At 46.9% G+C, this 24,737-nt stretch overlaps 1 protein-coding gene across 1 annotated transcript in view; it reads right to left on the bottom strand.

Moving 5' to 3' along the window:
• Positions 1 to 20,887, bottom strand: part of MAP3K9 (mitogen-activated protein kinase kinase kinase 9) — a 77,591-nt gene extending 56,704 nt beyond the window's left edge. The window contains exons 1-2 of the mRNA XM_036311522.1: positions 20,142 to 20,887; positions 13,993 to 14,406 (exon numbers count right to left, since the gene is read on the bottom strand). Coding sequence (XP_036167415.1) covers positions 13,993 to 14,406; positions 20,142 to 20,541 — 814 coding nt within the window. The 5' untranslated portion in view covers positions 20,542 to 20,887. The remainder of the gene's footprint in view (positions 1 to 13,992; positions 14,407 to 20,141) is intronic.
• Between the last annotated feature and the right edge of the window lie 3,850 nt (positions 20,888 to 24,737).

The raw sequence follows: 24,737 nt of genomic DNA on the forward strand, positions 1-24,737 counted from the left end.
CTCCCCCGAGCCAGCCGCCCCGCCATCGAGCGCCCCCCACCCCCACCCCGCTCAATCGGCCAACCACCCACGGCCCCTCCCCCTAGCTGCCTGACCTGATCAGCAGGATTGGGGCGGGCCGGCTGGACCCCACCTGTGCATAAATTTGTGCACCAGGCCTCTAGTAATATAATAAGTATCTGGACAGTAGGTACACTATGACTAAAATGGCAGAAGATGAGCTAAGTAGACAAAAATAGGCAAATCATATATAATAATAAAAACAGTCACATTTTACACAGTGAAATCTGGGATAATTTTTCCTTCTTCAATGATACTTTTTTCCTGTTACACTGCCTTATCAGGTACACCAAGCTGCAAACAGTCACACGAATTTGCAGGGAAAGGTCTTAGTTACAATACCCATCATTGCCAGGACCCTGTAGCTGCACTGGTGTGGCCACAGCCCCCCACCTCTACCCACCCCCAACCCACAGGGATGCGAAGAAAGAGCCTTTCCAGGTGGGCAACTCCAGAGGCAAACATTTGGCTTCTGACTCTGCTTAACTCCAGGGAACACCTTCCCTGAGGATTACAAGCTCCTAAAGTTTATGAAATGGATACATAAAAGCAAGGGCTTGATGGAAGCAAACACAGTTCACTCAGTAAAGGAGTTTGAGTCCATCCGGAGAGGAACTAGGCACAGGAAAGGCAAGACTTTGTAGCAAAATTGGAACTGCTGCTCAGCATCTGGACTGCCATATGCAAATCCTATGTTGGCATCATTCGAGGGAGGGGGACAGGGAGGAGGGGAGGATGGAAGAAGGAGCACAACACCTCTGCTGTCAGGAATCCTATTGGGGTTCCTGTTTTCATAGGAAAAAATTATCAAAGAAAACCCAAAGAACCTTAATTCCATTGGTTTCTAAGAAGTAAACTTTAGGGTAGGAAGGAGACTCACTGTTCTTTGTATTTCAATTGTGCACTATTTTGACTTTTTGAATTTTAAAAACCCATTGTGCAATTGAAGCGAATATGACTAAAATACTGAAAATGCAGGTACAAGACAAATTGTACTCCAAAGTACAAGATCCCAAATTGTGGACCTAAATACTGAGGGAATAAGTGCAGTTGCTGGATTTACAACAATAATGTCAGTATATGGAGTTCTTACTGCATGCCAGGCACTGCTAAGAGCGCCACTTAGATTATTTGATGTACACGTCTACCCTGCAAAATGAGATTGGTGGGGTTATAATTATCCCCATTTCACATTTATAGAAGCTACGGCACAGAGATTCTCAAGGTCCCAGCTCACAAGCAACAGAGCCAGGGCTCACACCCAGTCTCACCCAGAGCTCACGCCGGCTCATCTCCAATGGAAAGGGGGTTACATCCTAAATGTGGGCTCTGTAGGAGGGGGTTCTGGCATTGTTTGGAGAATTCCTTCAGGCGGGTAGTTAGTACATGGAAAAGGGCACAGCGCCGGAAGCTGTGATGATCAAAAGCACAAACATTTCTTGAGGACCTCCTACGTGCTACAGTCCTCTCACCCAGATGCTCGATTAAAGCAGTTCTGTCACAGTGTTGATTCATAACGTTATCTGAGTCTTGGACCGGTAAAAGCTGTAACCCTTTCCCCCCAGATGCAGATTCCCCACCAGGAGCTTGGCACAACCGGATCTGGAAAAGCAGTAGGAAGTCAGAGCTGCTATACAGAGATGGAAAAGGAGTAATCACGCTCCATTCTCCTTCCGAAAGAAGACCACAATACTCAAAATAAAATCTCTCCCGCCCACCCTGAACATTCCAGTCTTAAAGGAGACGAGGCGACAAGAATGCTACAGTTGATTTGGGAAGGCTGGGAGGAGGGTTTGAAAAAAGGCATCTATTCCCTCTGACCTCAGCCGCAAAGTGGGGCAGCAGAGAAGGGAGAGGGAGAGAAATATATGGCCTTCCTCCGAGGGCAAAAGCATTTTAATGATCAGCCGAGAGGCCAGCCGAGCCATAAAACTGGCCGGCTGTCCCTTTCAATCAGGCCAAAGGCCATAACGAGGCGAGGCAGCATTTCTCAGGGGGCCTAGCACTGCGAGTTAAGCTGGGTCCACAGAGGCTCCGGCAGTTGGAAGGGGCTGGCAGGGACCAATCTCTGCAGCTTCAGCGGAAATAAATCTGCCCATTTCAGTGGAAGCGGTAAAACTACACCTGGCTGGCTTGAGAGACGGCAGCTTAGGGCTGCTGAAAGTCCTCATAATAAAAAGAAAAACCCGATTCTATCCTGTGCACACCAAACAGCAAGGAAGAGAAAGAAGGTTCTCCTACTCCTTGGGAAGAGGGAAGAAAGTGCAGGGCCACTGCTGGCTGTGGTTTGTGCATGACACACCATCTTGGGACAACCCTGCTCCTTTCTGTACTGTCCACATCAGGGGTCCTCAAACTATGGCCCGGCCCGCCGAAAACATTTATCCGGCCCGCCGGGTGTTTTTGCCGCCACTGTGTGCATAGGAATTTGTTCATAGTTTTTTTTTTTAAACTATAGTCCAGCCCTCCAACGGTCTGAGGGACAGTGAACTGGCCCCCTGTTTAAAAAGTTTGAGGACCCCTGGCCATTGTACAGACGAAAATCCTAGCCACAGGCCCAGGGTCAGGGGCTTAAGAAATAGCTTGAATCCAAGTCGCTCTGACGCCCAAGCCAGTGCCCCTTCCATTAGAGCACAGTGATTCCAAAAAGCAAGCTTAAGGGGGAAATACTTTCTTCTCATATGAAAACCTTCAAATTTCCTACAGAGAATAAAAACCCCAGGGAAGACCGGAAGGGAAGGGCTGTGTAATCCACAGCTTTCATATGTCTCATTTCTGTAGCTCACTGTCACGGCCTAATGGCCTACAGAGCAAAGTGTTCCTGCAGTTGTATTGGTGAGTGGAGCACAGAAGCACACGATTAAAACCATCGAAATGGTCTTGAGCCCCATCTGCAAAAGCCTTATGTCTGTTCAGAAAAGTGGATGGGAAGCCAGTAAGCAAAGCCCCGAGACACTAGGATGTCCGTCACCCAGCTCCAAGGACAGGAGAGTGGACTGTGTCCTGATTGTGGATGCAGGCTGCCCTTGGTTTATTGTAAATCCCAATTATGATTCATGTGACCAGAGCATCTTCTCTCTGCAAGGCCATCTGTCATGCCCTGGGCAGCAAAGGGGGAAGGGAGCACCTGTGGGCTCCTGTCAGCTGTCTTCTCGCTTGGCGAAGATTCCCCATCAGGAGCCTGGCCTCTGCAACAAGAAGCTGGAAAGAGGGGGAACCTGGGCATGCAGGAGCCTCACACAGATTCAGACAGACCATGCAGTCCTCACCTACTCCCAAAACACACCCGTTCACACTTACGTCACATGTCAGTCCTGGGAGGGCCCGCAGAGACCATCTCATCCAAACCTCTCATTTCACAAACGAGGACCCTGAGGCCCAGAGAAAGCACAAGATGTACCCAGGGCCACCCAGCCAGTCAGCGCCACTGGGCAGGTGTCCCTTCCACTGCACCAGTCCTCTTACCCAGATGCTCACAGAAATTCTCTATAACAGAGCTGAATCCTAACTTTCTCTCAGTCTTGGACAGGTGAAAGCTATAAAACCCTTTCCCCAAATGAACCCGCACACATTTTGCATAGATCCAGGGGTTCAAGGTTAACAGCCCTTCCTAGTTAAGAACAAGTGTGGTTCTACAAGAAGCCAACAGGGCATTGAAAGAGACTCCAAGGGCAACCTGGGGGAGAAGCTACATTTTTCTCTTGACTCAGACCACTGACGTCACCACTTTATGTCTCAGTGCCCATATCCATTCCGATCCTGAGCTACCTCATGGGAATGAGGCGAAGCACCAAGTCAGGAATGGAAAACTTCCCACCACGGAGGAAAGGAGAGACCGGCTACGAAGCACAAATCTTGACCCTGAGCGATGGCAGCGCCACAGGCCACCTGTGAAAGGGGGGTCACTACTTAGCTGTTACCAGGTTTGCTTGAGGTTGAGAACTAAGGAAGAGAAGACATGATAGTTTATTTGACTTTCAAGGCAACAGTGGCTCAAACCAGCAGAAACAGAAACAGGGGTAAAGGAGATGAGACAAAAGAAATACAGGGTGAGGCAAAAGTAGGTTTACTGTTGTTTATAAGTATGTGAAACAGAGTTTATTTTTGCATTATTATTTATCAATTATTACGTTATTTTCCATATGAACACTGGTGCCCCACCCTATATTTAGAAACCAGAGCCCATACACCTTTCAAAACCCTTCTTGCTCTGAGCCCACCCAACCCTTCCTTCAACCGAGGCCATTTCCCCCACGATCACAGCTCAATCATAGTCCAGAAATATCTACCAAAACCCTGCACACAACACAATTTTCTGCTCCAACTCCAGTGCAGGCTTTGTTAGTGCCTAAATATTGCCCAGGGTCCCAAGCCACTCCAGCCCCACTGAGTAAGCTACAGAGAAGCCCTCAGGGTCAGCAAAGAGGAAGGGAAAGAGGGTGACTTCCAGAGCAAACTTGGGGGGAAAAGGGGAAACAATCCACAAAGAAGCCCCTCCAGCCACAGGAAAAGACTGAGGCTAAAAAATCCACAAGGAATGTCAAGGGCACCATTTGCTACCCTCCTCCCCACAGAAGGCCATGCTCTCACTGGGCGTTTGTGTCTGCTGGTCTCCCAGCCTGGAACCTCCCAGCCCCACCTACCCTCTACACTTTGTCCATTAAATCCTCTTCTCTCTTCAGACCACATCCTCGCAAACCCTCGGGTATGTCCCCGTGTTAGTCACTCTCATGTCACCTGCACCTTCCCTCTACTGTGCTCACCAGTCATGATAGCATCTGTTTCTGCTTACTGATACATTCCCAGCACCACACACTCAAACTCACGCACCACCAGAATCACCTTTGTGCGGAAGCAGCGAGGTTCCCAGACAAGTTAAAGAAGTGAAGACACAATGAGACCCGCAGGTCAGACCTCTTGGCCTCGCTGGGGTCTTCTGCTGAGACGTGTCACCTGGCTGGTGGCTTGCTTCATTTCAGCTTTATTCACTTATGTATTCATTTTAACTTGCAGAACAGGTCTCTGTATTCATGGAAAATGCAACCCATTAACTGACCACAACGTTCTGGGACATGCCTGAGGGCTGCTAGCTGACTGCAGGTACAGTCTCCTGCACTCAAAGGAGAAATCCAATTCGTTGAGCACTTATACACTTTTGCCTGGAAAAGTCCTCAAGACACATCTGTCATCCTCCAACTCTCTGTAAAAGGGAACTTGTAGCAAAGCACCCCGAAGACTAGAAATGGGGAGAATAACAGGGAAAAAGATTCAGAAATACCAGAGCCAGGTACTGCTGGAGATGTGTTCACGAGTTATAGAAAAAGTCATTTATGAACCTCTCCAAAAGACTAAGAATTGGGTTCTCTATAGCTGGTATTTGACTGCCTCCCAGATCTACCCTGAGAATGTTCTAGTTTATTCTCCTATAGCGGGGGTGGGGAACATTTTTTTCTGACAAGGGCCATTTGGATATTTGTAATATCATTCGCAGGCCCTACAAAATTATCAACTCAAAAATTAGCTTGCTCTATTTGGTAAACATTTAATTAACTCACCCCTAATGCCTTGGCAGGGCCAGACCAAATGATTTCACAGGCCTTCTGGAAAGCTATGTTTATGGCTACTCCTCATCCTTTCCTAGGCAGCTCCTTTCTGCCACATTGCTGCTGGCCAGGAGGCCACTGCCTCAATGGCTTCATCCCTAAGGCAGGAATGTGCTCCACCTCAGGGGGAATGTGTGCAGGAACAAGGACACTAGAGAGTGGAATCCAGTGGGTCACGAGGTTCCACAAGCCTCGAGGCCAGCAAGCTCGCAGCCTGGGGAAAGCCTACACAGGGAGCACAGTCAGGGGCTGAGGCCAGAGTCCAGTCCAGGAGTGCGCCAGGGCTTCGACCAGTGATGGCGAACCTATGGCACGCGTGTCAGAGGTGACACGCGAACTCATTTTTTTGGTTGATTGTTCTTTGCTAAATGGCATTTAAATATATAAAATAAATGTCAAAAATATAAGTCTTTGTTTGACTATGGTTGCAAATATCAAAAAATTTCTATATGTGACACGGCACCAGAGTTAAGTTAGAGTTTTTCAAAATGCTGACACGCCGAGCTCAAAAGGTTCGCCATCACTGGCTTAGACTTAGAGCCAGCCTGAGGAGAAGGGCAAGGTGGAAGCTCCTCCCACTGTAGAAAAGCAGGTCTTCCTCTTTCTTGCCTTGTGAACTCCGAGAGAAGGCTGGAGACAGGCACAAAGCATTGTGAGCACAGAACTGGGAGGGAGGGCCTCCGGTTGCAAAGGAGCAGCCAATCAAACAACTCAACAAAACTGGACCGCACACCCTGAGGAGCACGACAGGGCTTCACAAGCTGGGACTAAAGGAACGCCGAGGGTGGATGAGACAGGCTGGCAGTGGACCCAGCAGCACCTGGCAGCTGCAACTGGCTGCTATGGAGACACTGGCCAGTGAGTCACTGGGAGCGAGCGCCTGGGAAGAGTGCAGAGAAAGAAGAGGTCAAAGCGCTAGAGGTTACTAATGAATATGTTGTAAAAATGCCACACGCGGCACCCAGGACAGGTCGATGAACTCAGATGTTAGCAAGGATCAAGGGCCTGGAGATTACAATGAGAACACAATGCAACTTCCATGCAAATAAGGCATGAGGGACCTCCGACAAGAAAACGGGAATTTTTACATTTTGAGATCCTGCAAGTAGACCAGTTCAAGTGCTACTTTATTCACTCATTCATTCATTCATTCATTCATTCAAGTGCCTGAAAATTAAAGACAAAATCTATTTAGAGACATAGGGGATGCTCCTGAGATCAGAGCCAACGAAAACAGGAGGCCAGGGATGCAGTTTCGCAGCCCGCTGCAGGCCAGCACAGTGTTTTTGCTTTGTTTTCCAATGGCCTGCGTTGGGTGGAGCAGACATGCCCTTCGCCATCATTCCCACCAAGCCCTACACCATCACACCAGCCGACTGGAAAGCATCTGAGTTTGCAACCACTGGCCTAGCAAATCTAGTCCCCTGTTCTTTCATATTCTTCTACCTGCCATCGGGTTAACATGTTTAGCATCAAACAACTATTCAGCATTAACTACAGTGAGGGGCTGTGGGGCAGGAGAAGCAGCCAGCTTTGAGCTGAGCACAGGAAACTGGGTGGGGTTTGGCTAGGCAGAGAGATGAGGTGAGAGCACCCTGAAAGCAAGATTATTCCCACACCAAGGGTCAGTGTGATGAGGGTGCAGTGGTTGAAAAGTACAGGATGTGTCCCAGGGGAAAGAGGAAACCAGCTTGGCTTAAGGGGCAAGTACCTTTGAGGAAAAGAGGGAAATAAAGCAGCAAAAAAGCCTCATGAGAAGAATAAGTTGACATCCAAAAACAGGAAGGCAGGTGTGGCTAGTCCCAAACCAAATACCGTTCACCACTCACCTGTTCTTTCAACTAGGACATCAAGAATAAGGTGATGGACCGTACATTAATGAAATATGGGTGCCATGGTTCTGTGAGCAGAGTAGCATCACTTCTAATTACACAAAACTGAAGTACGAGAGGGCCACAGAAATAATGCAGTGAAGCACCCCCGCTGCCCAACAGCAGTGCGCCAATGATGGCAGAGGATTAGGAACACAAGCTGAGGAGTCAGGCCTGAGCTCAAAGCCTAGTCTAAGGACTGGCAGTGAGAGCCTAGTCTAAGGACTGGAGAAGTGGCTGGCCCCTTCCGAGCCTCAGTTAGCTCATCTGTAAAGACACTCATAGCCTTTACCCGGTAGGGTCCTGAGAGAATTAAGAGAGAATCTACATAAAATGCTTAGACAGTGCCTGACTTAAAGGGAGCACTCAATAAGCATTAGTCATTGTTATTAATATTATTATTAGATAGGGGTTTGACTGTTAATACAGGATGGTGTATCTAAATGGTAAAATACTGCGCAACCTTTAAATATCTAGTAGTAAAAGAATATTTACTTATATGAGAAAGTGGCTACAATACACTGACAAGTGTGTGTGGAGGGGGGAATGCATGCTACAAGCAATGTTTATTAAGATTTTCTGTGCATGACTTGGGAGTGAGAACAAATATGCACAAATGCAAAATTTGGTAAAACACATATAGCTTTTGCCTGTATGGTTCTTCCATGTGTCCTAAGAGAAGGAAATAAGTTATCCTATATAATAAAAGGCTAATATGCAAATGGTCATGATGCCCTCACACCGTAACGACCGATCAGCAGGAGGCAGCATGCGCAGCAGACGCGGGTGGGCAGGGCTGTGTGTGCGGCAAGGCAGGGGGACATGAGGCTGCATTCTCCGCCCAGTGCCAGCCGGGGAACATGAGGTTGTGTCCCCCGCCCGGCACCAGCCGGGAGACATGACACTGTTATTGTTTAATAAATTGATATATTATTTTCATATACATTTTACTAATTTTCTTTCATCTCTGACACTTCTATTATAGAGAAAGGGCAAAAAGCAATATAAAATATTTCCTCTAATTAATTCCCTTTTAATGTGCATGAATTTTGTGCACCGGGCCACTAGTTTAATAATAAAAGAACACTGGGGTAGGGGAGGCCAGGGGACTGTCAAGGGCAGGGGGGAAAAAAAGGACACATATGTAATACCCTTTGTAATACTTTAAGCAATAAAAAAATAAAAATAAATAAAAGAACACTGTCTTTACTTTGGGTGAGGCTTTCTCTTTTCCAAAGCTTTTTCATATGGTCTCATTTTTACACTAATTTAATTTTTATGGCTACTGTTAAACTGCAATTCTGCCAAATGCCTGTAAGTCAAAACCCTGAAATCCATCTACCTACCCCCAAAAGGACAATCTTTCCTCTGAAAGACCACTGATCACTAACACTGTTGCTAACAATCAGGTTTTTCCCTGTCTGATGGAGCAGAGCCACATAAATCCATTTTTATAGCCAGCACTTTTACAAGCAGTTTCAAGAAGTGATGTTTAAGTTAACGATGCAATGTGGTAAAGTAATATAAACCATTAGCTAAATCAGGGGTCTGAGCCACACAGCCCAGGTCCTGTCTAGCCTTGTTTGGCTGTATGATGCTAAGTATCTGAGATAACAGTTCTTCCCAATGTATGTCCCACATTGAGATTCCATGGTAAGACTGCCAGCTGCTCTCCACCAGCATGCTCTCCCTGTTCCTTGGTGATACACCCGGATTATTAGCTGCACCCACTGCACCCAAAACAAAGTCCTCCATCTCCCAGCCTCTCCTGTACTAGCCATGGCTATGTGATTTCATTCTGACCAAATAATGCAAGCAGATGTGTTATGCTGGACTTCTGAGAGATCCATGGGAGACAACTTCTGTGCTTCTGCTTTCCTCCTCCTCCAGGCTTGTGACTTAGGCCAAATAATAGCATCCTGAACTATAAGGCGACCCCTGAGGATACTAGCCATGTGCTGGGATAATGGAGTGAAAAATAGGAGCCTGGGTCCCTGAGGACACTGTGCAGATGCCCTAAAACCACCCAGACTTCCTTTCAAAGACAAATGAAGGCATACCTTGTTTTGGCTAATGTTACCTTGTTTTGTTCTTTTTAGGTTATGTACAGTCAAGCCTAAGCTTACTGAAGATTATATATCAACATAGGATGCTGCCCTGACCAGTTTGGCTCAGTGGATAGAGTGTCGGTCTGTGGACTCAAGGGTCCCGGGTTTGATTCCAGTCAAAGGCATGTACCTTGGTTGTGGGCACATCCCCAGTGGGGAGTGTGCAGGAGGCAGCTGATCAATGTTTCTCTCTCATCGATGTTTCTGACTTTCTATCCCTTTCCCTTCCTCTCTGTAAAAAATCAATAAAATATATTTAAAAAAAAAAATAGGATGCTATATGCTATTCACATTTCACCGCCACTAAACAGCTTATACTTTTCAAAGTAGGTGATCAGGATGATATAACATTTTAATAAATCACTTTTTTGCCCAGCTGGTGTGGTTCAGTGGTTGAGAGTTGACCCATGAGCCAGGAGGTCACTGTTTGATTCCTGGTCGGGGCACGTGCCCCTGTTGCAGGCTTGATCTCCAGTTGGGAGCATGCAGGGAGCAGCCCATCGATCATTCTCTCTGACCACTGATGTTTCTATCTTTCTCCATTTCCCTTCCTCTCTCTGAAATCAATAAAAATATATTTTAAAAAATCACTTTTTGCTGAACCTTTTGTAATAGATGTTTATGATCAATTACTTTCTTTTTTCCCCAACAAGGACATTCTCAATATATGCATATTCTTTTCTCTAGAGGTTCAAAGTCAACTAATACATATAATTTGCAGAATTCTGCCCTCACATGACAGTGACCCAAATCTAACTCTCTGGAACCCCTAATGAAAACCAAGGAAGACAGGTCAATATCCCCAGGTCTGCAAAGTACAAAGAAGTTGTGACTCTTCAACTGAAGACAAAGAAGTGGCATAACATTTTAAAAACGATTTCCAAGTCATGTACACACAGCAATGAAGTAAGAACAGTGTCCTGAAGCCTCCTGTTGGATATGCTGTATACAATCCCAGGCAAACAGCCAAGGAGGTAAATGCCAAGGAGGTGCCCCACCTCACCTGTGAGATTTATGGGGGCATCAACATCAACACCAACCATGCAGAACAATGAACCTTACTCACTTCTGGACATTAATTATCTCCTGCCACAATACACTGCACTGAAGGTCCCACCTTGGCAATCCTTGTGGGAGGCCAGCACAGCCATGGCATACTCAGCCCCACACTGGGCGCCTTATGTGCCGTGCCAGATCAGCCAGGTTCAGTGACCCTGAGAGGGGGCGGTGAAGGATGGAGAAAAGACAGACAAGAGAATGAAGCTGAGTATGGGTGGGACACTCTCCTCTCTGATGGAGAGCTAGCGACAGTGCCACGGACTACAAGCCGTGTCTTTATTTCATAGCCAGATTCCACGAGGCAAAGTAAGGGCGTGGTCAAGATGTTTACAACATTCTCGTGGGTTTTGATCCTACTCAATTACATGCACCTGAACTCTATCAAGCCCACATCACTCAGACACGTGGGGCCATGTGTTCGAACCATAGGGTCAAGCTTACAACTTTAGCTGCTGGCTATGATTGTGCTGGGAGGGCTCTGCCCTCCAAGCTGGGACTTGCACGTGGCCACGAGAGGACTGTGCCCTCTCATTAGTCCAAGGCTTGAACCTGTCCAAACACTGTAGCTGCTCTCCACAAATCCTAAAATTCACTTAAGGACAAAGAAAGGACCAGGGCTTTGTCTCCTGGATGATAGAATGACATTCAGGTCTCTTGCCATCTCCTGCAAACACAGCAAAACCTTGACAATTTAGCTTTTCCTTCGCAAGAACCTAGACTTACAAACACAAATCTCATAAGGTAAAACCTTGTATTTACAGCTTGAAATTATACCCAAATTTAAAACTTCATAGAAGAAATTATTAACTTTCACAATTCCATCATCTTAGCCCAAATTTTTAAATGGGCTCAATTATGTAAGGTTAAAGCACTTTGCTTAATTCTCCCAGCATGATCCTATCTAATATAGAGGGAATATGCTAATTGACCATCACACCATCACAAAGATGGTGGCACTCACAGCCAATAAGGAGGGGGTATGCTAATTGACTGCCCCACCCTCAAAGATGGCGGCACTCACAGCCAATAAGGAGAGAATATGCTAATTGACTGCCCCATCCTCAAAGATGGCAGCGCCCACAGCCACAAGATGGCTGGCAGGAGAGGGCAGTTGGGGGCAATCGGGCTGGCAGGGGAGCAGTTAGGTGTCGATCAGGATGGCAGGGGAGTGGTTAGGGGTGATCAGGCTGGCAGGCAGAAGCAGTTAGGGGCAATCAGGAAGGCAGGCAAGCAAGCGGTTGGGAGCCAGCAGTCTTGGATTGTGAGAGGGACGTCCGACTGCTGGTTTAGGCCTAATCCCTGTAGGATTGGGTCTAAACCGGCAGTCAGACATCCCCCGAGGGGTCCCAGATTGGAGAGGGTGCAGGCTGGGCTGAGGGACAACCCCCCCCCCCTGCACAAATTTCATGCACCGGGCCCCTAGTAAGGATATAAGAAAAAATAAAATAAAGAAAATTCAGCTTCTTTATCATTTGTTTGTACCAACACATCTGCTTATTCTTATCCCATCATCCAAAGCAATCTCTAGGTAGAAATCACTTTGAAAAAGGGTCACCAAAAGTTTTAATTTTTTTAATACATTTAAAGAACAGAATTTTGAAAGTCCATATGAGAGTAATCATATGGTAAAGAGACAGAATAATGGCAGAAGGAAAAGAGAAATCAGGTTTTATTTTATGGAACTTAAATCCTTCACATGCATTATATCTAAAATACATACCCAATGTTTCATACTCTCACAAGAATGAATTTTCTATTATTAAAGGGGAAGAGGGTGCAGGTGGAAGAGGTAAGTAAGGGTAATAAAGGCTATTTACCGGGGGTTAGGGGGGTCAATCGGGAAAAAAGGAAACATGTAATACTTTAAACAAACAAACAAACAAAAATAGTCGGTTTGGCTCAGTGGATAGAGCACCAACCTGTGGACTGAGGGGTCCCAGGTTCGATTCCGGTCAAGGGCACATGCCCAGGTTGCGGGCTCGATCCCCAGTTGGGTGTGTGCAGGAGGCAGCCAAGCAATGATTCTTTATCTTCATTGATGTTTCTATCTCTCTCTCCCTTTCCCTTTCTCTCTGAAATCAATAAAAATATATTTCAATAAATAAAATAAATAAATAAAGGCTCCTTAATGTAAATTGGAAAGTATATAAACCATATATGCTCTGGAAATGTCTGCGAGAAATGCCAGATGTAATAGTTATATTCCCTGAAAGAAAACATTATGGGTTTCTTTCAGTACAAGGGCCGACACACTATCCACCCTCTATCCACCAAGTCAAACTGGCCCAGGCTAAAATGCATTACCTTAAACAGATTCACAAAAGCATCAAAAGAAAAGTAAGCTACCTCTAGAACAGCCCAGAACAAAACAAAGCCTGAAGGCTTTCTGGGCTCAAAGCTGAAGGATACAGAGAGCATGAAGTTCCTGGGCCCACCTCACCCCCAAAGTCCTCCTAAGACCCTCCTCCCTGGACAGGGTGCTCACAATGACCATTTAGCACCCTGGATCCTCTTTCCCTCACAGTTTAGGCAACAGAGAACACACATGACCACAAAGAAGAAGCATATTCCCAGTACCTGAGGATTCAGCCAAGGAAAGAGACTCAAGTGTCTACCGACTCACCATTTTATTATGTCTAACACTTGCTTTATGATCCAGTTTATGGATTCTGGGTGGTTAATAAAGTTGCCTCTCAGTTCCCTGCTATTAAACACTAGGAAGTTATACCAATTAATTAACACTGCCCCTAGGCTATCAGGAGGTCTGGAAGCCGACCAGCCAGGTCCTGCTCTCCAAGTTGACACTGAACCTGAATGGGCCTCACAGCTTACACCACATGCCTCCTCTTCCTCAGAGCCCCTTCTCTGGTGGGTGCCTCAAGCTGGCTGTCTAGACAGAAATGCAAACAGGTGGTATAGGTTTGCTTTACCTGATGTTCCACGAAAGAGGAAAAGCCCTTTTGTGGTTACAGACACACTTCCCTCAAGTGGAAAAGTAAATCTATGTCGTCGTTGCTTTTTGCCTGGTACATCAGAATTACACATTGCCAAACTTACCTGCTAATGGGAGCCCAGAAGTGTCCCAACCCCTCAGGCACCTTATTCTTCTCGTCCTAAACCAATTTTCCTGGCACTCATCACCGCCCTCCATCTCAACTCCAGGATGGAATGGTTTTAAGCAAGCAGTTTTGACTGCCCGCTAGGGTTCTTTTAGGAATCCACGTCAACTGATGCCCTGGACTGAGTCTGAACGTGCTCTCAAGCCCTCCAGCCCCATCCCTTCATACTCACTGTTGCTGGACTTAAGGTCGCGGTGGATGATGGGGACAATCGCCTCATCGTGTAAGTAGTTCATCCCTCTGGCAATCTGCACAGCCCAGTTAACCAGGATGTCGGGAGGAATCCTCTTCCCAGATAGCACTCTGTTCAAAGGTCCTCCACGAGCGAACTCCATGACCAAGCAGAGGTTGGGTTCCTTCAGACACACCCCCCTGAGAGCAATGATGTTGGGGTGCTTCAGCATGGCGAAGAGCTTGGCCTCCTGGCGAACATTCTCTATGGTCTGGCTGATGTCCTCATCGGGGTCGTGGCGAGCTGCTTTCACGGCGACCTCATCCCCTATCCAGAAAGCACGATAGACCTTCCCAAAGCCCCCGATGCCAATAATCTCTTCCAGGGTTAGCTCCGCAAAGTCAATCTCTAACACTGGGAAAGAGGAGGGAGAGAGAGGCAAATCAAAAACATTCCAGAAACACCATTTAATCACCCATTTACCCGGATGCGTGAACGCAGCGTTGTCTCTTCATTCGGCTTTTCTGTCTTCCTATTATAAAGTCAACTGCATAAGGGCAGGAAATGTGATTAACTTATGCTTTGCGGCCTTATGCTTTGTAACTGGCACACAAATCTTGGGCTGGACATGGTGCTGCTATATGAGCAAAGAGCTATTGTATGTGTTTTTGTTTTTTTTCATGAAAACCTGTTCTATCTTCTCAGTCTCATCATCTTTACCTGGATTATTCATACTCATCTCTCAGCTTAGTAATTTGGCTAAAAAAAAAAAAAAAAAACCCCAACAGACAGACAGACACACACACACACACACACACACACACAAACTTTGCTAAAAAACTAAGAAAACAAAAATGTATTTCTGAACTTTTGGCAAGACCAAAAGAGGAACTGCCCACTGCTTCCTTCCACAGGCAGCCCCATGATGCCACCATTCTCCACTCAGATGCTGGTGGTGCTCCAAACTCTGTTCTTGCTTAATTATAGTGTTTCTATTCCATCTGGGGCTGATATTCACTTGTATTTTGTAATGCAAGTGGCAGTCTGCACAAAGGAAACTCTTAGGAAAAGTTAGCTGTTTTTTGGTATACAAAAAGTATGGCCCATCTTGACTCCAAATGTTCCAAGTGTTCAGGCTTATCACCTCATCGGGCGCTCTCCCCAAAGAATATACGGTGCGGCAGGTCCTGCAGACTAGCAATCAGCATCCATTCTAAAATCCCTCCAGCAGGCCTCTCAGTTCTACAAAAGCCAGACAGCTGAAAACTACATTTCCCAGACCCCCTGACAGCTAGAGTTCTGGATGCAGATCAGGTTCTGCGTTAGATGCAGAAGATTTAGAAGGCAGAAATGAAATGGAGGCCGTCTTCTTGCTGCGTCTCCTGGCAAGCAAGGCTGTGGAGAGGTGGCGTTTTTCTGCAACAGCGAGTCAGTGTCCAATCATTCACTCTGTGGATGAGGAGAGGCATGTTGCAAGGCCAAGTGGTTGCCTAATCCTGGACTGCAATAACAACCAGGCGTTCTTGAACTCCACCGCTTCAATGACAGCTCCTGATTCTGTGTCTTCCCACTGAGAGAAGTAGCAGCCTACCTGGTGGGCCGGGTCTGCAATGTTCTTGGAGTTTTTCCGACAGGTCCACCTGAGAGTCCCTTCTCCCTACCGTCCCAATCATTCTGTAAGCACCTAACTTCCTGTGCTAGAGCACTTTCTACTTAAAATAGCTTGAGTGTTTCTAGGTCCTAAAATAAAACCTGGCATTACTAATGTTTGCCTTATCTCATCTATATGAATGGGGGGGGGGGGGATGCCTATGTTAAAGAGAGATTAGAAACCCTTTTGGAGAAACATATAAGTTATGTTAGGAGTCTCCTGGGTCATGGAGGGAAGGAAAGTTCATTGTTTTCTACCAGTTTTTATGCTGATGAAAAGATATGGGCCTATTTAACAAATTTGTGTTTACACATCTTATTTCTTTAGCGGAGTATCTGAATTCTCCTTAAGGGAATGAACTGTTGTATTTTCTCTTCTACCTGCCTTCTTCCCTGGGACTGAAGCATGGTTGTGAACACACAGGAGGTGTTAAATATTTATTTAAATGTATGAGGGTTTTAAAGATGTGATTCTGAACTAGGGTGCTGAAAGGACAGCTCCACGGGTGATGTTTTGCAGAAGACAGAAAACCTCTGTGGGGAAGGCCAAGCAATAAATAGTCTTGCTCTGGGTAGGACATAAACTGTCAGGTTCTTGCTATTTAGTTAAGAAAATATTACGACCAAACTTAAAGAAAAGTATAGAACACAGCTTACAAGCAGATAGAAGAAAGAACAGAGGGGGATGGGGGCAAGGGAGGAAGGTACTTCTTTTCCCTTCCCTTGGAAGTAAGAAGTTTCTTGGAGTAAGAACTAGACCAGCGGTTTTCAACCTGTAGGTCGCGACCCCTTTGGGGGGGTCGAACGACCCTTTCACAGGGGTCACCTACATCGGAAAACACATATATAATTACATATTGTTTTTGTGATGAATCACTATGCTTTAATTATGTTCAATTTATAACAATGAAAATACATCCTGCATATCAGATATTTACATTACAATTCATAACAGTAGCAAAATTACAGTTATGAAGTAGCAACGAAAATAATAACATGAGGAACTGTATTAAAGGGTCTCGGCATTAGGAAGGTTGAGAACCACTGAACTAGACCTTCAGTTGCGCTGAGAGAATGTGGGGCTCTCCTTCCATTCTCTGCTCCAGTCAAGACCTGGTTTTAAGTAAGAATCAGGTCAAGTCGCACCCAACACATTTTTTAGTTTCTTTGGAAGGACATATCCAGGAATACCAGGAACAAAACCTTATTTCTTTCATTTTTGGAGTCAAGATGTTCTTCGCTTTCAATTGTATCCTTGAAAATGAAATGTATAGGCACATTCTGGTGGGTTTTGGCAAGTGAATGGTACGTATCTCACTCATTTAAAAATCTTAAGTACATATGAAAATGCATCCTTATAAGAAAAATAAAGTAAATTAGTCAGACAGAACCTTAATTTATGCCCTACTTGAAAACAGACACAACCTCCTGTAGGAGAAACGTTTTTAAATGCCTACATATCTCCCAAGATAAAACATATGGAACTACATCTTTTCATCTTTTACTAAAATAAGGAAGATGAGAGACCTCCTTGGTGATTTTTATTTCTCAGTTCCATGACGAGCTATACGCTAATATCTACATTGGCGGGGATAGAAGAACTATTACATTTTTCTTTGTCATAAGATTTAGTAATTTCCACCTTTTTTTTTTTTTACCTCTTTTGTTTTGAGTAAAGTTTGAAACAGAATTTTCCCTCTGAAGCAATATTTAAAACGAAAACAGGTCATTATTAGTGTCTTCTATTCGCAGTCTAACATCACAATCCATGCCCCAGGTGGGAAGTTCAAAAGGGTAACAGGGAAAAGTTGTCAGTGGCTCAACTTCATTCCAAATCTTTGGAGAAAAGTTGTCAATCACCTTTTATTTCTGAGTGACACTACCTGAACTGGTGGACATTAGCCTACAGGTAGGAAGCACACCTGTCAGCAACTTGCCCTGTTCATCTTTACCAAAGCGCTGTAGTGAAATTATTTACATCACCAATCTCCCTCATGTGTGACGTACAAGCACCTCTTTATCGTTTCCTTATCCCTGGATATTTAACACAGTAGCCGTTCTCCACGGGGCCCTCTAATTGCTTTGTGACTGGAATTACATTTTCTGAATTATCAAGAATTAATTCCAGCCCTAACCAGTTTGGCTCAGTGGATAGAGCGTAGGCCTGCAGACTGAAGGGTCCCGGGTTCGATTCCGGTCAAGGGCATGTGCCTTGGTTGCGGGCACATCCCCGGTGGGGGGTGTGCAGGAGGCAGCTGATCGATGTTTGTAACTCTCTATCCCCCTCCCTTCCTCTCTATAAAAAATCAATAAAATATATTTTTTTAAAAAAAGAATTAATTCCAGGCAAGATCAGAACTCCTGATGACGCTAAATAAAATAACTTATCAGGACCTTTCAAATACCATGTTCTTCAAGTCAATTCTTTCAATAAGCACAAGGGACTGCCTACTTTCTCACCATCTGGGTTCTAGATATAAGAATCTAGTCTATGCAAGGTTACTTTTGTTACAATAAGATTAAGTCCTGGGCACCTAACGAAGAAGGAGTTTCTACAGTGGCCCAGTGGACATGTCTGGCTCTCTGGGGATGGGCGCTTCCAGCCTAAGTCTCATTCACTCCTGACTGCTCTGACAGCGTGGAGCACAAGACAGTAAAGAAACTGTGTTCCAGCTCATAAGCCTCACACAACCCTTCGGCTCTGACCAAACTTAAAGAAAAGTATAGAACACAGCTTACATAATTAGCTGTTGCTGGAAAAAAAAAAATCACAAACTTTACCCACAAAGAACCTCGAAATCTGACTTACGTTTAAAACCACAGTTTTCTAATACACCAGACCATTCTTCCAATATTTATCCCAATGTGTGACCAAGTTCATCTTCAACACTATTTCAGACACTAGCCTTCATCTTCCCAATACTAGTGCCAAAAAGATATAATGCCTAGAAACAGCATAAAGTACTTTGTTGCCACTAAGTACTATCAGATGCAGAAACAGGAAGTTTTTTATTGAATGAGAGGGAGAGGGAAACAAAGGTAACTAAAGATTTGAACATCAATTGATAGTCAAACCACCGATACAAAAAGAGAAAGGAGAAAAACAGGGTAAGAGATTATGACTTTGATACTAAGTGGTGGTATTTAACAAATATCTTAAGATAATAACACAGTTGTTCAGGCGAAAATAAGTTACAGGGCCAGAAAATAACTTGTCACCAATGACATTTAAAACTGTTTAAAACATTTAAAAATGTTTAAAGTTGGAGATTGGTGATGATTTTTTAAAAATCAGCGCTATGATGCAAAGTGTACAAAATATGGAATGAGGAATGCTCAATATGCATCAACAATATTTTTCTTAACAGGAAGGAAATTATGGAATCCCTCAAATACAAATATAGTGTAACATCTTTCTACTAAAACCACCTAGCATCATTGATTGAGGGATTTTCATGGCAGCTTAAGTCCTTTGCAAAAAAACAAAGGAAATTTCATTACAGGGTGTGGAACAGGGGACTCCTGGGAAACTGGTAAAAACCAGGACACTGGAAGGAAGGAAGGGCCTGGGAGGGACCTATGGGCATGGTCCCCCTGAGATTTAGCAAATACCAAATATAGGCAAGGATCTAGGATGAGAAGAAAGAAGAAAATGTATTGTCTTAGCATCCTAGGTGTCAAGGGACTGGGATTTAGCCACTGTGCCCTGACCTCCTGATCTCTCATGGGAGAATGACTTACTTTTGCCTCTCTCATCATTTCCCCGCCCATCACCTGCCCATCCACACAACACACACCCTTCTCAGCACATTAGTATTCAGTGAGACTCCTGAAGGTACAACTTCTGAGTTACAAGATTAGCATCCAAGAAATCAACACGACATTTCAAAGACACTTCAGCCCTGAGTTCACACAGGCTTCCGGGACGTGTGAGCCAGCCCAGCCCTGCGGGAGACAACCCCCAACTCCTTCAAAGCAAATGCCTTTAAGGGGCGGGGACAGAGGATACCAGGGGCCGGGAAGTCTTAGACATGGGGACTAGGGTTACGACAGAAACCACCAGCTAGCTTGCCTGAAATCCTTCCAGATATTTTTTGAGGGGAGCGGGGATTGAAGGGGGGTACGGAGAGAGAGATTGGGGGGAGGGAGGCGGGGGGGGAGTGGGAAATGGGGAGATTCTCATGCTGAGGCTTCAGGAAGTGCAATCAGGGGTTGCTGCTGAGGTGGTCAGATGAAGGCTGAGAAGCCCAAACGCCGGAGGTTCCAGGCAAGGCCTGCGGCGTCTCCATGGTACACACAGCACCCACCAAAGCCCTGCGGCCCGAGCGCGCGCGCCCACACCCAGCCCCAGGTCAGCCACCCCCCACACTCAACCATCCCCCCCACACCTAACGTAACCCTCGAGGGGGGCTCCCGTCTCTCCGCGATCACCCCCAGGCTCCAACGCCCCCCCTCTCCCGCCCTCCCCGCCGGGGTCCCGGGCCCTGCCTTCGCCTTACACTGAATGGGCGGGTAGCAACTGGGGTCCTCGCCGCCGGGCTGGCAGCGGCTGGAGAAGGCGCTGCGCGGGGTCACGTAGTTGCTGGGGAAGATGCCCACCCGCTGGTTCAGCTGCCCGGTCCACCAGCCCTCGTCGCCGGACACCTGCGAGTCCTTGGACAGCACCTCCACCACGTCGCCCAGCCGCAGGGTCAGTTCGTCCTCGCCCGCCGCCTCGTACTCGAACACGGCGGTCCAGTAGGGCAGCGGCGCGTCGGAGCCCAGCTCCCCGGGGGCCGCCGCCGCCTCCTCCTCCTCTTCCTCCTCCTCCTCGGCCCCGGCCCCCGCTCCATCCTCCCCCGGCGGGGCTGCAGCGGCGGCGCTCGCCAGGCAGCCGAGAAGCGCTCTGGAGGGCTCCATGGAGCGGCCGATCCATAGGGTGCGGGGCCGCCGCCACCCGCAGGAGCCGCCGCCGCCTATTGTTCATGCGGCTCCGCAGAGCTGGGGGACCCCCTCCCCCGACAGTGGCCGCAGGTAGGGCCCGGGCTGGCGGGGCGGAGAGAGCTGGCTGCTTGCTGCTGGCGCGGCGAGTGCCAGGAGCTCGAGTGCTCACCGCAGCCTGGGGGCGCGGCGGACAGGGGCCCCCGCCTGTGCGCTCGCCCCCTGGGGGCGGCCCGGCCACCTCCGCCGCGCTACCTGCTCACTCAGCCGGTGCCCGCCGCCGCCGCCTGCGGCCGCTCCCCTCCCGGCGCCGCGCCCCGCCCCAGCCCCGCCAGCCCGCCCGGGACCACCTGACGCGGCCTGGCTCCGCCCCAGCCCTGCGGACCCGAGGGGGCGGGCTGCCCGGCACCCGGCCCGCCCCTGCGCCAACCCGCCTTCCTATTGGATGCTGCCGACCGGCCCGCAGGTTCCCCCCGCCGCGGTTGGAGCACCCCGCCAAGGACCCGGCCCGCCTCCCTCCGCCCCCGGCGCCCCGGTCAAAGGCCCCCTCGTTCCCGCCCTCTTTTGCGGGCTCCCACATTCTCAAACCCCAGGTCACGCCGTTCTCTCTCCCATTGGCCCGCCGCAGCTCCAACCATTGGCCCGAGGTACCTGTCCATTTCCTGGGAGAGTGCCACACCTCCGGGCTGGGGAGGCCGCGGCCTCATTGGGTCTGTGGGGAGGGATGGGTGGATCCTAAAAAGTAAAGCCCAGACTTCATTCAGGGCAAAAAGGCTGGAGGGGGCCCTTCCCTTTGTTTGCGGTGGGTGGGTAGGGGTTCTGTTGGGCAGTACCGGGGTTCCTCCTCCTACAGGGAGCTTTTGAAAATGAGCAGAGGAGAAGGGAGCTGGGTTGCGCCCCCTGGGAGAGCGTTTTCCCCTCCATCTACCTCTGACATTTTGGATTCTCCCCTCTTGGATCTGCCTTTGCCGTGGTCCAACCAGTTGGATTGGCTCCACCCCACCTCCATCACCTCTCATTTCCTATTTAAGGCCTGCAGGCCCATTGAAATGGTCTTTAGAAAAACTCCTACTACGACAGTGCCCGCCTTTACAAAGAGTGCACACAGCTTTCCTTTTCCTGGGTTCCTGTAAGAAGAGATTCCAATACAGTGGTTTTTAGAATTCAGAAAGAGAGACCACGTTACAGGGGCTTCCAACTGAGGCTGGAAAAACTGTGGCGAAGTGGGCTTGGTCTCTGAAGAGACAACTTTCTTACAGTCGTGCATTTCTTTCACCTGGGTGAACTGCACCTCTGGTCACGGTGACATATATAAAAATTAGGTTAAGAACTAAAGTAGAGCCCAGCCGGCGTGGCTCAGTGGTTGAGCCTTGACCGATGAACCAGGAGGACACAGTTCGATTCCTGATCAGGGCACATGCTCAGGTTGCCGGCTGGATTCCCAGTGTGGGGCATGCAGAAGGCAGTTAATCAATGCCTCTCTGTCACCATTGATGTTTCTATCTCTCTCTCCCTTCCTCTCTGAAAGGAGAAGGAAGAGGAGAAGGAGGAGGAGGAGGAGGAGGAGGAGGAGGAGGAGGAGGAGGAGGAGGAGGAGGAAGAACAGGAAGAAGGAGAAATATATAGAAGATGATGCTGCAGTTCATGATCAAGGGCTGGCCATTTTCTACATCCTTTTGTTATCCTCCGTTTCTCAAGCATTAAGAACGAATGAGATAGGTCAGTGGTATGCAAACCGCAGCTCGCGAGCCACATGCGGCTCTTTGGCCCCTTGAGGATGGCTCTTCCACAAAATACCACGTGCGGGCCGTATGCGCGTACAGGGAACGTTGTGGAGTGAAAGAAGATGTAGTGTTGAGGATTGAGAAAGGTATGTTGAGATGGTTTGGACTTATAGAGAGGATGAACGAAAGGAGATACACAAAACAAGTATACAAGACGAGTGTGGATGGGAGAGTTGGAAGGGGTCGACCTCAGCGAACATACCTCAATCAGACTGAGGACGTTTTTAGCAAAGGCCAGTTTAGGAGTACCCTAATTAAGTTAATAACAATGTACCTACCTATATAGTTTAAGTTTAAAAAATTTGGCTCTCAAAAGAAATTGCAATCGTTGTACTGTTGACGTTTGGCTCTGTTGACTAATGAGTTTGCCGACCACTGAGATAGGTGGTTCCTACTATTTCTTTTGGGCTTTAATCCCATCAGAGCAATGAAAATTTCCAATGAGGTTTTCTGGCGTTGCAAAACAACCAAATGCTGAAAGATCTAGCCCAGTCTTTACCAAACTGCCTTACTTTTTCCCCTTTAGTGGTAAGAATAGATACAATTTATTTAGCAAGAGTTAGTGCTTCACTGGGTATTTCTTGTTTAATGTTAGTTTGGGGTTCATTGCTGGACAAACTGGAGACAGTGGGGTAATTGGGAAAGATAAGCAGCAACTGCATGATCTTGGGGAAGTACTTAACATTGCAGTGCAGTGTGTTCATCCATAAAGTGAGGGGGTGGACTGGAAGATCTCCTGTGTTCTTGTAGGCCCAGCATCCTGTGGTTTACACACGCATATGGCTACACAGTATACCCACACAACCAAGGTCTTGAAGAAGAGATATTTGAGTGCTGCCCTGAAGAGCGTCCAGAGGAGGTCTTGAGAAAGGACTTCTGAGTAGATGCCCTAAAACAATGTTCAGATTCTTCTTGTACATAGGATCAGTGAACTGGAAAAGATATGGAGGAGTCTTGGAGTCAATTCTCTAGGTTTTGTTTAAGATAAACTATCTGACCCCCAAGCAAAAGAGAGCAGGATAATGGAGATAGAGAGGTCCTTTGTGTTTTTAAAAAGACCATAAGGAAAAAAAGGTTTTCTTGAGAAAAATTTATTTTGGAGGAAAATGGCATAGACATACACAGAGAGACACAGAAAAAGAAAACCACTAGAAAGATACAGAGAAAACCATCCGTGGTGGGTCTTTCAAGTAGCAGGATTATGAGTCATTGGACAATTTTTGTCATTTTGCTTCTCAGTAATTTTTTGTATGTGCTACTATATCGCTTTGTGACTCTTCACTTCTCCCCCACCCAGAGGAGAAGGGGAAAATATTCCAGATCCCTCTAACTCCCTATATAATTTAAGTATGTAATACCATAGCATGTGTTTAGCACCTCCTGAAGAGTCATTCATCAAACATTCCAAGAAGTCATTCTGTAAATATTTGTTGAATGGGTAAGTGATAGGAATTCAAATGAGGGAAGATCCTTCCAGCTAAGTTTGCCTAGCAGGGTTTCATGGGAGAGGCAGAACCAAAGCTGGTCCTGGATGGGTATGGGGTGGAGCCAGGAAGAACCTGTGTTCAGGAAAGGAAGGAGGATATGGGCACAGCCACTGAGGTGGGAAAGCTTGAGTAAGCCCATCTGGATGGGATAAAAGGATGAGAAAGAACTCTGAAAAACAGGTTGAGACCAGATTGTACAGGGCCTTGTAATCACTTGATTCACACTAATAATTAATTATTTGTAATGATTTAATGTCTAGTTTGTTTACTGCACTGGCAGGGACCTGGTTCTTTACAGGTCTCCCAGCACCTAGAGAGCGCATAAATCACTCTCAGTATGTATTTGTGACTGAATGGCTGGCGGGAGTACCCAGCTAAGAAGCATGGGCTTTGTTTAGCAGATAAAAGGTTATCATTGAAGGCTTTAGAGCAGGGCTGTGAGGGGATCAAATGTTACTGTCACTGTGGACTGGAGTAGATGAGAAATGCTTAAGTTGGGCATTGAAGAATGTGCACAACTTGATTAGTAGAGAACAGAAAGGTGGAGCTGGAAATTAATGTAATGGGTAGCAACAATAGGAACACCAGCCTGAGAAGAGGAGAGAGTACAAAATGGGAGTGATGGGGAATAAAATGGACTAAATAAAAGAAGGGCAGATTGCAAAAGACTTTGAAAGCCAGGTGGAATTACCAAGATTTCACCACTATTAATTTCTTGAGCAGGGGCTGACACATGTCACCCCAAAAAAGGACCATTTTCTCTACCCCACTGAAAAGTATAGCATAAGGCAGGGAGAGTACAATAGCAGTCAGTGATGCAGCTTGGCACTACTAGGCTCACTTCAGAAGATCATGATTTCTTGTGGGTCTGTCCATTAAAAACCATGTGGCTCTGAGCAGGGCA

The sequence above is a fragment of the Myotis myotis genome, unplaced genomic scaffold (assembly GCF_014108235.1).
Source record: "Myotis myotis isolate mMyoMyo1 unplaced genomic scaffold, mMyoMyo1.p scaffold_m19_p_1, whole genome shotgun sequence".
Taxonomy (NCBI): domain Eukaryota; kingdom Metazoa; phylum Chordata; class Mammalia; order Chiroptera; family Vespertilionidae; genus Myotis; species Myotis myotis.